Source organism: Curcuma longa, chromosome 12 (genome assembly GCF_044706935.1).
Source record: "Curcuma longa cultivar G26 ecotype Majalengka, Jawa Barat chromosome 12, ITB_CL_G26_1.1, whole genome shotgun sequence".
Lineage (NCBI taxonomy): Eukaryota > Viridiplantae > Streptophyta > Magnoliopsida > Zingiberales > Zingiberaceae > Curcuma > Curcuma longa.
In genome coordinates, this window is record NC_133872.1 from 1641696 (window position 1) to 1656065 (window position 14370).

Genomic DNA, 14370 nt, shown 5'->3' on the forward strand with positions numbered 1-14370 from the left:
ACACTTATTTAAAATTTGAAAGTGTGGAGTTGTTACACTTTCAATTCATTGTATTTGCCTACTCTATCAGAGATTTTCTTCTAGTAGAGAGATTTAGTAGATTGTCCACAGGAAAGGTCTAAGGAACCTGAGCCTTGGAGTAAGAGTCGTCGGAGGCTCCGAACGAAGTAAAACCTTCGTGTTGGCTTGTGTTATGATTTTTCATATTTCATTTTTTTGTTGTGCACGATTTTTGACATACTTAAAATTTTTAAAAGTCACATGATTCACCTCCCCTCTCACGTGCACTCGATCCAACAACTGAGAATCAAGATAATCTTTATTTTGTCTTTGTCGATTGCGAGCATATGGATTTTCAAAAAGCTATAAAAAGTTAAAAAGTGGAAAGATGCAATAGATGAAGAAATCAAGGTGATTGAGAAAAATAATACATAGGAGATAACTTTACTTCTGGAAGTGTTGGGTTGTAAGGGTGCAAACATATTCCCACATCTAAAGCACATGAAAAAGATCATGGGGTTAAAAGGATGAAAAGTATCTCCATTGGTATGAGGCCTTTTGGGGAGAGCCCAAGAACAAAGCCATGAGGGCTTAGGCCCAAAGTGGACAATATCATACTATTGTGGAGATATTTTGATTCCATCGGTACTAACAAGTGGTATCAGAGCGAGATCGCTCTTCACCGGACTAACCGCCGGATGAGCCATGATCCAGATCTAACCATGTGGTTTAAACCTTAAAAATAAAGGAAGTGGGTGCTCCCGTGTCTGAATTAAGAGGACCAGACACCAGGTGAGAAGTCCTAGTAGGTTGGGTGGATCGAGGGGTAAAAAGTCCTAGTTGCGGCTAGGTGGAAAGTTCTAGTAGGTCGGATGGACCGAGGGACAAAAAGTCCTGATGGGTCGAGGATTCAGACATCAAAAAACGACGTTGAGGTTGTTTGAGGGGGGGATTGTTGGGTTGCAAGGGTGCAAACATAGTCCCACATCTAAAGCACATGGAAAAGATCATGGGGTTAAAAGGATGGAAAGTATATATCTTCATTGGTATGAAGCTTTTTGAGGAGAGCCCAAGAACAAAGTCATGAGGGTTTAGGCCCAAAGTGGACAATATCATACCATTGTGAAGATATTTTGATTCCATCGGTACTAACAAGTGGTATCAGAGTGAGACCGCTCTTCACCGGACTAACCGCCGGATGAGCCATGATCCAGATCTAACCATGTGGTTTGAACCTTAAAAACAAAGGAAGTGAGTGCTCCCGTGTCTGAATTAAGAGGACCAGACACCAGGTGAGAAGTCCTAGTAGGTCGGGTGGACCGAAGGGCAAAAAGTTCTAGTTGCGGCTAGGTGGAAAGTTCTAGCAGGTCGGGTGGACCGAGGGACAAAAAGTCCTGATGGGTCGAGGATTCAGACATCAAAAAATGACGTTGAGGTTGTTTGAGGGGGGATTGTTGGGTTGCAAGAGTGCAAACATAGTCCCACATCTAAAGCACATGGAAAAGATCATGGGGTTAAAAGGATGGAAAGTATCTTCATTGGTATGAGGCCTTTTGGGGAGAACCCAAGAACAAAGTCATGAGGGCTTAGGCCCAAAGTGGACAATATCATACCATTGTGGAGATATTTTGATTCCATCGGTACTTACAGGAAGGACACAAGACAATTGACGTGAAGTGGGTGTACAAAACAAAGAAGAATGTCAAAGGAGAAGTTTAAAGATACACAGCAAGATTGGTGATAAAAGTTTATAGTAAAAAAATTGGCATTGACTATAATGAGGTATTTGCTCTCGTTGCTCGATTAGAAACTGCCAGACTAATTATCTCTTTAGCAGCTCAAAATAAGTGGAGAGTGCATCAAATGGATGTAAAATCTACTTTCTTAAATGAAATTCTGAAAGAAGAAGAACACAAAGTTCTAAAATTGAAGAAAGCTCTCTATGAGGTAAAGCAAGCGCCAAGGGCATGGAATAGTCGTATAGACAGATACTTGCAAGAGAAAGACTTCATTAAATGTCCTTATGAGCATGCACTTTACATTCAGAATAAAGATAAAGATATTCTGATCATATGTTTATATGTTGATGACTTGATCTTTACTAGAAGCAATCCAGGTATTTTTGGAAAATTCAAAGAAACTATGGCTAAGGAGTTTGAGATGACAGATATTGGGCTCATGACATATTATTTTAGCATCTAAGTAAATCAAAGGGAAGACGGAATCTTCATCTCTCAAGAAGGTTATGCAAGAGAGATATTAAAGAAATTCAAGATGGATAACAGCAAACCCATAAACACCCCAATAGAATGTAGAGTCAAACTGTCAAAGCATGATAAAGGAGAAAGTGTTAACCCAACATTTTTCAAGAGTTTAGTTGGAAGCTTACGATACTTGACATGTACACGGCCTGATATTCTTTATGCTGTTGGACTTGTTAGCTACTACATGAAGACTCCAACTATCACTCATTTTAAAATTGCTAAGAGAATTTTGCACTATATCAAAGGTACGATAGATTTTGAATTGCTTTATTCATCATCTAATACTTTTAAGCTTGAAGGATATAACGATAGTGATTGGGGTGGAGATATGGATGATAGAAAAAGTACTACCGGATTTGTGTTATATATAGGAGATACAATGTTCACTTGGATGTCAAAGAAACAACCTATTGTCACACTTTCTACTTGAGCAGTAGAGTACGTGGTTGCGACTTCATGTGTTTGTCATACTATTTGGCTCAGAAATTTGTTAAAGGAGCTAAATTTACCACAAGAAGAGGCAACCAAGATTCAAGTTGACAATAAGTCTGCAATAGCATTAGCAAAGAATCCAGTCTTTCATAATAGAAGTAAGCATATCGATATGCGCTATCACTATATCAGAGAGTGCATCATAAGAAAAAAAAGTGCAAGTGGAATACATAAAGTTTCAAAATTAAGTTGCTGATATCTTTACCAAGCCCTCAAATTTGAAGACTTTATCAAAATGCGAAGTTTGCTTGGAGTCACAAAATTAAGTTTAAGAGGGGGTGTTAAAAATTAAATTTAATTTTGTGATATTAAAGTAATGTGGTATGTGGAGTTAGTGTGTTGATGATGTGGCGAGTAGGGGTGGTCATGTTGTATTAATGGAGTGAGTGGGAGAAAATAGTGGACTTAGTGGGTTTATATGAGTTATGTTAAGTAATCATTTGTTTGTAAGGAATTCAGATTAAAATTTTAGAGTTTAATATTTCAAGTGAGAACTTTCTTCCACAAAAGTTGTGAAAGTTGTGAGATCTTTCTTCCACAAATATCTTTTATTTTCCCAATAATATGTTGATGTGAATCCACTGATGCTCTGTGTAAATCAGGATAAAAATTCTAATTCAAACTTTTTTAAATTAAATAAGAATTTGATATATTATGATTATTATTTTTATAAAATTATAGTCTTTTTTGTTAAATAAAAGATATAATTTACTCAAAATATTGGAAGGTAAAAATGAAACGGCATCATTTAATGAATGGTCAACTGAGCATCAGGCTAAATATTTGCGGAGTGGCTTCTGACAATTTTTGTCATAGTACGTTTTTTGAGTTATCAGAAAGTGTATTAAGTAACAGAGCGACTTCTGATAATTTTTAACATAGTATGTTTTGAATTATCGAAGTGTATTAAGTAACGGAGTGACTTCTGATATATTAGAAGGCAATAGTTCAATTAATATTCTTGGCATCAAATTAAATTAAAAGACACATTACTAATTATAATGTATATTTGTTATATTGGAAGGTAACAATTAATATTCTTGGCATCAAATTAAATTAAAACACAAATTACTAATGTATATTTGATGAAAATTAAATTAAATTTTGTGATAATGTGTTATGTGGACTTAGTGGGTTGATGAGTTGGCGAGTAGTGGTGGTTATGTTGCATTAATGAGGTGCGTAAGATAAAATAATTATAGAGTTAGTGGGTTTACATGAATTATGTTAAGTAGCCTATAAATATGTCAAATTATTTGTAAAAGAGGTCGTTTAAAAATTTAGGGGGCGCTTGGTATAAATTTGGTAATGGAAATGGTAATGAGTTTCATTGAGGGGTTAATGGCAATGGGAATGATTACCGAATTTTTGGTGTTTGGTATAGATACTGGAATGGGTATTATTCCCATTAATGTTGTTTGGTTTGGCTTAAATTATGGAATGGTAATCAGTCAAATTCCCATTTTACCCTTATATATAAAAGACAAAAGTAATCATATAGAGTCATAATCAAAATCATTTTATTTTTTAAAAAATATAATATGATGAATATTTTTTTACATCCCAACGTATAAAAGGCATAATTGTCCACAATAAATCATCGTCCAAAATACAATCGTCTTACATAATCAAAATAACTACCACAATATCAAAAGTGAAAGAAGCAAAAACAACTTAGTACAAAATCACAATACCAAAAGTGAACAATATCAATCGTCTTGTAAACATCTTATTAATGCCCAACTCTCCTCTTCCGTCCAGAAAACTTTATTTTTGCCTCTTCCTCGTGCTACATTTTTTCCCATAGAATCATCAGCATTATTCTCCATCCTAAAAGAATATTAAATCAAGTTAATGACACCATAAATCCAAACATACAATTTCTGAAAATGAATCGAAAAGTTGAAAAGCAAATTAAAGAAGATTCTATGGCATAACATAATCGAAAAGTTTCACTTCCATATCAAATAAGATTACATATAAAATACATATAAAAGTTTTTATAAAGTTTTATCAACGTTTGTGCTATGTTTTCCATTCACTTTTTTCTATTAATACAATTCGACAAAAATTATAGGTTAGTGTTGTAATCTATATTATTGATTGACTTTTCTCCGATGGCAGTGGTGTTGGTGTAGTTTTATCTAGCAAAAAAAAAATCATCAAAGAAGACAAATTTATCAGAAAAAGGACCATTTCAAAACGAAGGGAAAAAAAAGAAGCATGTTTTCCCATTAGTGATGCAATATTTCAGCCCCTAAAATTGACTTTTAGCAAATTCCTTCTGAAGATGCAATTCATTAATCAAAAACAAGAACGCATCTATCTCTAGCAATGTTGAGAAGGTGCGGCAGTAGAAGCGGCAGTAGAAAACAGAAATGGACAGGTATCGAAAGAAAGCTACATCGACTGGAAAGGGCGAAGAAAACCCTACCGGCAGCGATGTGGGAGGTGGCGGCGGAGCGCGCGGCAGCAGGGGCGTGCGACGGCAGCAGGGGTAACGCGGCAGCAAGAGCGTGCGACGGCAGCAGCAGGAGCGCGCGGCAGCAGGGGGCGTGCACGGCAACAGGGGCGTGCGACGGCGCGGGTGGGGAAGAAGCGGAAGAAATCGCACGCGGGGTAACGCTGTCACGGGAAAAAAATTGCACCGCACTTGGGAATGGATTTAGTGATAACCGAGGGAGGGGTAGGTTATGAAAACACGGATATCAAATCCTTAATTTGATATCCATTCCTATCTACCAAGTATTAAGAATGGGAATGAAATAGATTTCATTCCCATTCCCCTCTCCTAAACCCGCATACCAAGCGGGCCCTTAAAGTTTAGTATTTTTTTTGTTCTTCCTCTTCCACATAAGTGAGATTTTTCTTCCACAAATTTCTTTTATTTTTCCAATAAAATGGTATCAGAGTCATGTCGAATGGAGATATGGTTCCCTTTCAAGTTCCAATACAATCAAGACGAGTAACTATGACAATTAGAGTATTAATATGAAGACACTCCTTATAGCTCATGATGTTTGAGAGGTTGTGGAGAAAGACTACGATGAGTCAGTACTATCTTTTATTCAAAAAGATAATTTAAAAGATTTAAGAAAAAAAAGACAAAAAGACTCTTTTCCTCGTTTATCAAACCTTAAATGATGATGATTTTGAGAAAATTTCAAGTACTACTTCAGCCAAGCAAACATGACCGATCTCATAGATCTGTAAGGACGCTCTCTGTCTTTCTCTCCGCATGATTTTTCAAACGCTGATCGCTACGTTTTTTTCTTTTGGTAAGGTTTCATTGATTCTATTAGTTTCTTAGATTTGAAAGTTGTATCTTCGAATCGTTCTTGTTTTCCTGGTGATTGAAATTGATAATGCGATGGGAAAGAAGAATAGGGCGTTCGAATTCCGAATAAGATTTGTTGTTGGAGCTTATTTGGTTCATAGGGCCGATACCAATCTCGGGCAGTTTTACTCATATCGCCTTCTTCCCTTTCTTTCATGGAGGCGTGTATTGGTTACTCGCCGAACATACGCATGATGTAATACTGTTGGAATAATGATAATTTAGGAATGAAAAATATGCATTTTAGTTTTTATTTAAAAAGACAAATTTTTATGATTATCTTTTTTTTTGTAATTGAAAAATATAAATATTTTAGATTGTCTCTTTTTTTATTCTACTTCTTTGCGAGACTTCTATAATTAGATAAAGGTTTTTGTATTATTCCTAATGTTGTTAACTGTTCAATGTGTATGACCCAAACTGTTCAATGTTTTCTTAAATCACTATACATTTAGGCAGACATCAAATATAACAAAAATCTAATTTCAAACTTATTTAATTACACATCAAAATTCGATTAAGTATTAATAGAGTCGTCAATTTAAATTAGACCTACCAGATTGACCTACCTTGTCGAACAATCTAAGCAGATTGAATTGAAATTTTATCAATCTATTTTAAGATGGGTTCAAGTAGATTAACCTGCCTAGCCCGTGACCCTCGTAGGTTGACCCATGGATTGAAAATTTTTATTTTTTTCTTCAAAATTTAAAATTAAAAAAAATTAATGAATTAGTGAGTTTGATCTGTTTAAATCGCAATTCAAATTTAAAATTTTTAACTTAACTTATTTAAATTACAATCCAAACTTAAATATTTTAATATTTTATATATTTTTTTATTTTTTGACAAGTTAGTGGGTTGACCTGCCTAACCTGCAAACCCATCTTAAATTGGGTTGGATTGAAATTTCAATCCACTAAGTTGATGGACTAGCCCATCCTGCTTCGCTATATGATGAATTTCTAACGAATTGATTCGCCCCAATAAAAGAACTCTAAGTACTAACATAGCTAAAGGTCACATTCAATTATATTTAGAAGTATATAATCTCTTCCAAAAGAACGTAATTTTTATTGATCTTTTTCTACTTGTGATTCTAACAAGTCTATTGTTCTCATAGAAGTTTTGGGATATTGTATTTTAAATAGTGATCTTGAGTTAATTGTAGATTCTGTTAGGTTTATAAGATTGATTTTTTATTTTCTAACAAATATATTTTTTTCTTTATCAAAATATAATTCCCCAATCAACTTTTAATTATAAATTTATCTTTTTAAATTGATCTAGTTCCGTCAAGTCTTCTAGGGTCAAATAAACATCAACTTTTGTTGGCATATAATGCAGCAGGTAAATCTTTCACCAACATCTGCAACGTGCAGTTAATGCAGCGTTAATAACGCCACTTAATCTCTCTCCATAGGAACTCGTTTAACATCTTGAATGCATTCACGTGGCAGTGGTGTGGACCAGCCAAAGGCTGACCCACCTCACATATAATTTTTTATATATTTTTTTATTTTTTAATTATTAAAGTTATGCTCTTATGTAAAATATAGGGCAGCAGGTAAATCGAACTTCCTGCAGCCGAGACGCGGTTCATTCTTGGTTGGATCAACAAAACTTGCACATGTTTCACCAACTTATGTAAAATATAGTGAAATGATCACGATCCGTGGTACATTCTTGGGGGCTGGCTGATGTCAATGAACAGGTGGGTTCCATTTCTTCCCCTTCACTCCTCTGCCTCTACGCTGAAATAAAGAGCTCTTCGTCTTCTTCCTCTTCAATCCTCTGCCTCTTGATTTTGTTGGAGACCTTGTAGTAGTGGAGATGGCCGTCGAGGGATCGGAAATGGCGATGAAACCGACGGTGGTGTTGTATCCCATGTCCGGCGTCGGACATCTACTCCCCATGGTGGAGCTAGCCAAGCTCTTCCTCCGCCACGACTTCGCCGTCGCAGTGGTCCTCATGCAGTTCCCCATCAAGCACCCTTCCCTCGACTCCTTCATTTCCAGTGTCTCCGCCGCCCACCCCTCCATCTCCTTCCACCAGCTCCCGCCGCCCGACGACTCCTTCATTGCCAGCGTCTCCACCACCTTCCCCTCCATACCAATGACGTTCGACGGCGTACGGCCCAACAACCATGAGCTCCTTCGTTTCCTAGCCGCCCACCGCCGGGAAAATGACGTCCGCGCCGTCGTCCTCGACTTCTTATGCACTGTCGCTCTCGACGTCGTCGTCGCCGAGCTCGACATCCCAGCCTACTTTTTCATCGCCACCGGCGCCTCCGCTCTCGCCTCCATGCTCTACTTTCCCTCCCTTGAGCTCACTGATCCCGGCCTCGGCGAGCTCGCGGATACACCTTTCCATTTCCCCGGACTGCCCCCTATTCCCGCCTCCGATATGCCCAGAGAGGTTATGGATCCCGCTTCGGAGTCTTGTGAATGCTTCGTAAACAAGATTGCCCCGAGGCTCCCGGATGGTGACGCCTTCCTTATCAACTCGTTCGAGTTGCTGGAAGCAGAGGCCGTTAAGGCTCTTCGGGAAGGGGCGTGTCTTCCCGGACGCCGGATGCCAAAGATCTATTGCATCGGGCCGCTGATCACGGAAGGGAGCAGAGGAAAGGATGAAACAAAAGCAGAGTGCATGGCGTGGCTGGACGCACAACCACGCGATAGCGTGGTGTTCCTCTGCTTTGGCAGCATGGGTTCGTTCTCCGTGGAGCAGCTCAAGCAGATTGCCGTTGGCCTCGAGAGAAGCGGGCAACGATTTCTTTGGGTCGTGGGGGTCCCTAAGGATCCGCCGACGGCGACGTCGGAGCTGGACCTGGACGTTCTGTTGCCGGAGGGATTCTTGGAGCGGACGAAGCAGAGGGGGATGGTGGCGAAGTCGTGGGCGCCGCAGGTGGAGGTGCTGAACCATGGCTCGGTGGGCTGCTTCGTCTCGCACTGCGGGTGGAACTCGACGCTGGAGGCGATCTCCGCCGGAGTGGCGATAGTGGCGTGGCCGCTGTACGCGGAGCAGAGGATGAACAAGGTGTTCTTGGTGGAACAGATGAAATTGGCGGTGGTGATGGAGGGTTACGACAGAGAGATGGTGGAGGCTGACGAGGTGGAGGCGAAGGTGAGGTGGGTGATGGAGTCAGAGGGAGGGAGGGAATTGAGGCGGCGGGCGGCGGCGGCTAAAGAGATGGCGGCGGAGGCGTGGAGTGAAAGGGGGTCCTCACGACAGGCGTGGCTGGAGCTAGTCAAAACCTTGAAGCTGAAGATCTAAATGCCATGGATATGTTGATGGTAATCCAACGATGCTCTGTGTGTTTTTAATTTAAATAAGAATTTGATATATTATGATTATTATTTTTATAAAATTATAGTCTCTTTTGTTAAATAAAAGATATAATTTACTGAATATAATTTTAGTTACGTTTTAGGCAAAAATTAAAAAGGCGTCAGTTAATGAGCGTCCGACTAAACATTTGCAGAGTGACTTCTGACAACTTTTGCAAATTGTTTTACGTAACGGAAAACAGTATGATATATTGGAAGGTAACAATTAATATTTTTGGCATCAACTTAAAAGACAAATTACTAACGTGTATTATATATAAGATCAATTATTAGAAGAAAAAAATATATATTTTGCAAGAATTTGAGTAGATTTTCCCATCATTTGTATCTCTTGTCGTGTTCTTCTTCCCTCTCCATTCGTCTGCCTCTTGATTTTGTTGAGACTTAGCAGCGGAGATGGCCGTCGAGGGTTCGGAAATGGCGATGAAACCGACGGTGGTGTTGTATCCCATGTCCGGCATCGGGCATCTGCTCCCCATGTTAGAGCTGGCCAAGCTCTTCCTCCGCCAGGAATTCGCCGTCGCCGTCGTCATCATGCACTTCCCCTGGAAGCACCCTTCCGCCGACGCCTTCATTGCCAGAGTCTCCGCCGCCCACCCCTCCATCACGGTCCACCGGCTCCCTCCGCCTACGGACTTCCGAACCTCCCACGAGATCATACCCATGAGCACTCGACGGCGTCCGGCTCAACAACCCCGAGCTCCTTCGTTTCCTGTCCGCCCACCGCCGGGTAAACGATGTCCGTGCCGTCGTCCTCGACTTCTTATGCACCGACGCTCTCGACGTTGTCGCGGCCGAGCTCGGCCTCCCAGCCCACATCTTCTTCTCCACCGGCGCCTCTGTTCTCGCTTCCTTCCTCTACTTGCCGTACCTCGAGTCCACCACTGATTTGAGCTTCAGTGAGCTCGGTGACGCACTGATCCACTTCCCCGGAGTGCCCCCTATTCCAGCCTCCGATATGTCTAGAGAGGTTATGAGTCGTTCATCGGAAGTTTATAACAGGTTCGTGAACGACGTCACCCGACGGCTCCCCGACGGTGACGCCTTTCTTGTCAACTCGTTCGAGTCGTTGGAAGTAGAGGCGGTAAAGGCTCTCAGCGAAGGGGCGTGCGTTCCTGGACGCCGGATGCCGCCCGTCCATTGCATTGGACCGCTGATCGCCGAAGGTAGCTCAGGAAATGACGAAGCAAAGGCAGAGTGCATGGCGTGGCTGGACGTGCAGCGACGCGGCAGCGTGGTGTTCCTCTGCTTCGGAAGTATGGGCTCGTTCTCGGCGGAGATGCTCGAGCAGATCGCCGTCGGCCTCGAAAGAAGCGGGCAGCGTTTCCTTTGGGCGGTGAGGGCTCCCAAGGATGCGCCCTCGGCACTGAACCTGGAGGCTCTGCTTCCGGAGGGATTCTTGCAGCGGACGAAGCAGACGGGGAAGGTGGTGAAGTCGTGGGCGCCGCAGGTGGAGGTGCTGAACCACGAGGCGGTGGGATGCTTCGTCTCACACTGCGGCTGGAACTCGACGCTGGAGGCGATCTCCGCCGGCGTGGCGATAGTGGCGTGGCCGCGGTACGCAGAGCAGCGGATGAACAAGGTGTTCCTGGTGGAGCAGATGAAATTGGCGGTGGTGATGGAAGGATACGACAGAGACATGGTGGAGGCAGAGGAGGTGGAGTCGAAGGTGAGATGGGTAATGGAGGCAGAGGGCGGGAAGGAGCTGAGGGAGCGGGCGGCGGCGGCTAAAGAGATGGCGGCGGAGGCGTGGAGCCAAGGTGGTTCATCGAAACAGGCATGGCTGGAGATCGTCAAAACCTTGAAGAACTAGAAGCCACAGCACCGTGCTCATGAAGATCAACAACTATGATGCTATTATCCAATAATTCTATCCAAAATAATTTGATTTTCCTTTGTTAGTAGATTCGTACTTACAGACGATTTAAAACCAAATCGGAGCCGTAGTCGCCTCGTAGGAATGACATTGTCAATCTACTCTGGGAAGAACTAAATCAACGACGAATTGATAAAAGACATCAATTGGTTGATTGGAAGCAAGTATTCTTTTTGTCACCAAGCACAGAGTGATCCAGACGACAGCTTTGCAAAAAGTTAAAAGAGCTTCACGAGCTATTTTTAGATTCCATCAGAGACAATCTGCAAGTGCTCTGCCAAGCCAGAGCTTGATTTCCATCCACTCCACGCCCGCTGTATTAAAACCCAGACGGAGGAATTTACATCTTCTTCTTGCTTCGGTTGCTCACTACGGCCGGTCTCGTGTCCGCCGGATCGCTCCTTGACCGCGTCAGCGACGGCTCGGGACCTGCACGATTAGTTGAACCTGAGTGCCAATCGGAAGTGGAGCCGGACGCCGGGAGGGAGCGAGCTCTTTATTACCTTTGTTTAATGAACGCTTGCAGTGGGCAATGGCGCTTTGGATCCCGTCTTGCTGCTCCAGCAATGTGTCGTCCCGTCTTCTGGATACCGGCGGTGATGAGCGGATGGATGCCGTCGCCGATGTCGATCGGCTCTTGCTCAAGTGGCTGGAAGCAGAGGATCGCTGACGTTTGATCTGGTCTCCCCATCCCTCGCCGGCGCCGGGCCGGACCTTTCCGTCTCCGTCGAACCGCTTCGAGATCCTCATGTAATGAGGCTTAATTTTGCTCAGGTACCTTTGGAGCATGTCTCCTGGTAGTTTCCTCCCGTTCAACACCTCGCCAGCCGGTGGGGCGGCTGATGCGGATCTTCTGTTCCTTGCAAAGGCCGACGGCGACGGCGGCGGCTCTGCTACGTTGAGCTTGAAGGAAAACTTGCTCTGTTTTGGTGACGCCGACGAGGACACAGGGGAGGCTCCGGTATTGGTCTCCGTCGAGGCTGACCTCGCCCGCCGGTGAAATCCGAACTTGAAGGCGCTGAGTTTTAGGAGAAAGGCAGGCACTTGCATCTTGGACGATGGTTTAGAGTCGTCGACGGAGACGAGGCGCCCCTTAAAGCAGAACCCTCCGGAGGTAGAGAATGAGAGAGCTAAATCGCGCCGGAGACTACAACTGCCAGCAAAGGCGAACTCTGCAGCCACCGCCGCATTTCCATTCTGGTTATCACTCCGATGAAGCCCTTCCTCCTCCTCGGCTAAAGCAGAGGCCAACTCATGGTTAAAGAAGGGACCCTTCTCCTCGCCGCCGTCGACAGAGGCCGGGCGGCGCAAGCCGCGGAACTCCATGAAGGGCGAGGTGGGAAGTGGTGCTGCGTTGCGAGCGACCTTGGATAGAATCATATTGGAGCCCCACACCAGGCTGCCTTCCTGGAAGGCGACGTCAACAGTCGTTGTTAACAGAGCAGTAGCAGTCGCGTCATATTGCGACGTAGTACAACACAAATTTTGTCGGGGGCGTCGTTTGACTCGAAACCTGAGGCGTCCACGAGCAATTTGGCCCCTGCAGTTGCTCTGCTTTCCCTTGCTCCTGTGTCAGCATCGCACCCATCTGGAACTTGTCACGATCATAATTGAGTTTCTGTACTCGGATCACGGGTTTGTAATCATGTGTTGGATTTGCCAAGTAACTGGCTGCACCCGATGAGGGCCTCTTTCTTGGAAATGACCGCAGGTGGGTGCCATGAGCAGAGTAGATCTGCAGTTCAGAAAGAAATAGATAAAATAGTGATTGATTTTGCAGCTTTTGTTTGTCACGGTCTATGAGTATCTGGAGGAATGGAATGCGGATGGATAGCCAGTCATTAATGGTTGGAGACGGGGGACGAAGAAGGTGACAGGTTGCTGTATCGATCATCATCGTGAACCTGCAGTTTCAGGTGTTGATGGGAGGCGGAATGAATGATGAGCAGCGGGGACACTGCCATGCTGCGCCACAGTTGAATCGCTTCAGAGATCATATATGAAATGGAGTATCAAATTGTAGCATGACACTCACAATTACATGTAATGGGTCCCACTGTATGTTAATGGTAGCATGAATTGTAGCATGACACTCACAATTACATGTAATAGGTCCCACTATTATGTAGTGGAACCCATTGCCAATGTTGTAATTGGGCTGGTGGGAAGCATGGAGCAGACCCGACATCCATCGTTGCCTGCTCCTTCGTTTTTATCTTGTACATATCTGCACATCATTCCGTCTTTTTTACTGTATAATAATTCAGAAATCATTTCTTTAAAAAATAATAATAATAATTAGTATAAGAAATGGATGGAATCCAAACTCTAGATCTACAATCTAGTTTTTTCATCTTAATCTACTGATTTTAATTGTTTCATATGACTAGAGAATATGCAATTAAATGCCGAAAAGGAAGCATATGATTGATTTAGACTGAGCATAAAAGGCTCATTCCTGTCCTTTTCAGTCAACTGCAATATATATATATTCGATGCAATCTAAAAATTAACCGTATATGGTCAGGCCATCGCTTCCGCCACCAAGTTCCCTGTTCTGCACTTCATTCCTTGCCATGGCGACTTCCTCGTCATCCCTCGCATCCCCTTGCTTCCAACTCTCTCCATCGACCAGAACCCCATCTCCTCCCCCTCGCCCCAAAATCCTTCCTCCCCAGATCCCCGAAACTTCAAGCCTCGATCCGCAGAAGTAGCCAATCCACCCTTGCAACTAGAAGCAGAAGCATCAGCCCCATCTGCTTCTTCTTCGCGAAGAAGCCTCCCTCTGATTCCAAGCAAAGTAAGCTCCGATCTCTGTTCCCTAGCGTTTCTAATCCCTGTTTCTTCTAAGATAGATCGATCGTTGACTAGACAAAGATCTCCGCAGCTAAGGTGCAGGAGCTGTACGTCTACGAGTTCAACGAGCGCGATCGCGGGAGCCCCGCCTACCTACGGCTGAGCCAGAAGGAACTCAACTCCCTCGGCGATCTCGTCCCCTTCAGCAACAAGGCAAGCTCAAGCTCCAGTTCTGTCTCCCGATCTCGTCGATTA

At 43.2% G+C, this 14370-nt stretch overlaps 2 protein-coding genes, 1 non-coding gene and 1 pseudogene across 3 annotated transcripts; 3 read left to right on the forward strand and 1 right to left on the reverse strand.

Moving 5' to 3' along the window:
* Positions 1–6152: 6152 nt before the first annotated feature.
* LOC141843714 (small nucleolar RNA snoR83) lies at positions 6153–6282 on the forward strand. Its single transcript, XR_012603052.1, has one exon. It is a non-coding gene; the product is annotated as a small nucleolar RNA snoR83 (small nucleolar RNA).
* Positions 6283–7802: 1520 nt separating this feature from the next.
* LOC141843129 (UDP-glycosyltransferase 13-like) lies at positions 7803–9369 on the forward strand. Its single transcript, XM_074731165.1, has one exon. The coding sequence runs from the start codon at positions 7927–7929 to the stop codon at positions 9367–9369; it is 1443 nt and encodes a 480-aa protein (XP_074587266.1). The 5' UTR covers positions 7803–7926.
* Positions 9370–9839: 470 nt separating this feature from the next.
* On the forward strand, positions 9840–11256 carry LOC141843616 (UDP-glycosyltransferase 88A1-like; annotated as a pseudogene).
* A 216-nt stretch (positions 11257–11472) lies between these two features.
* Positions 11473–12645, reverse strand: LOC141842676 (uncharacterized). The gene is made up of 2 exons (XM_074730715.1): positions 11823–12645; positions 11473–11748 (listed from the first exon to the last, which is right to left on the reverse strand). The coding sequence occupies exons 1-2, from the start codon at positions 12643–12645 to the stop codon at positions 11660–11662; spliced, it is 912 nt and encodes a 303-aa protein (XP_074586816.1). The 3' UTR covers positions 11473–11659.
* Between the last annotated feature and the right edge of the window lie 1725 nt (positions 12646–14370).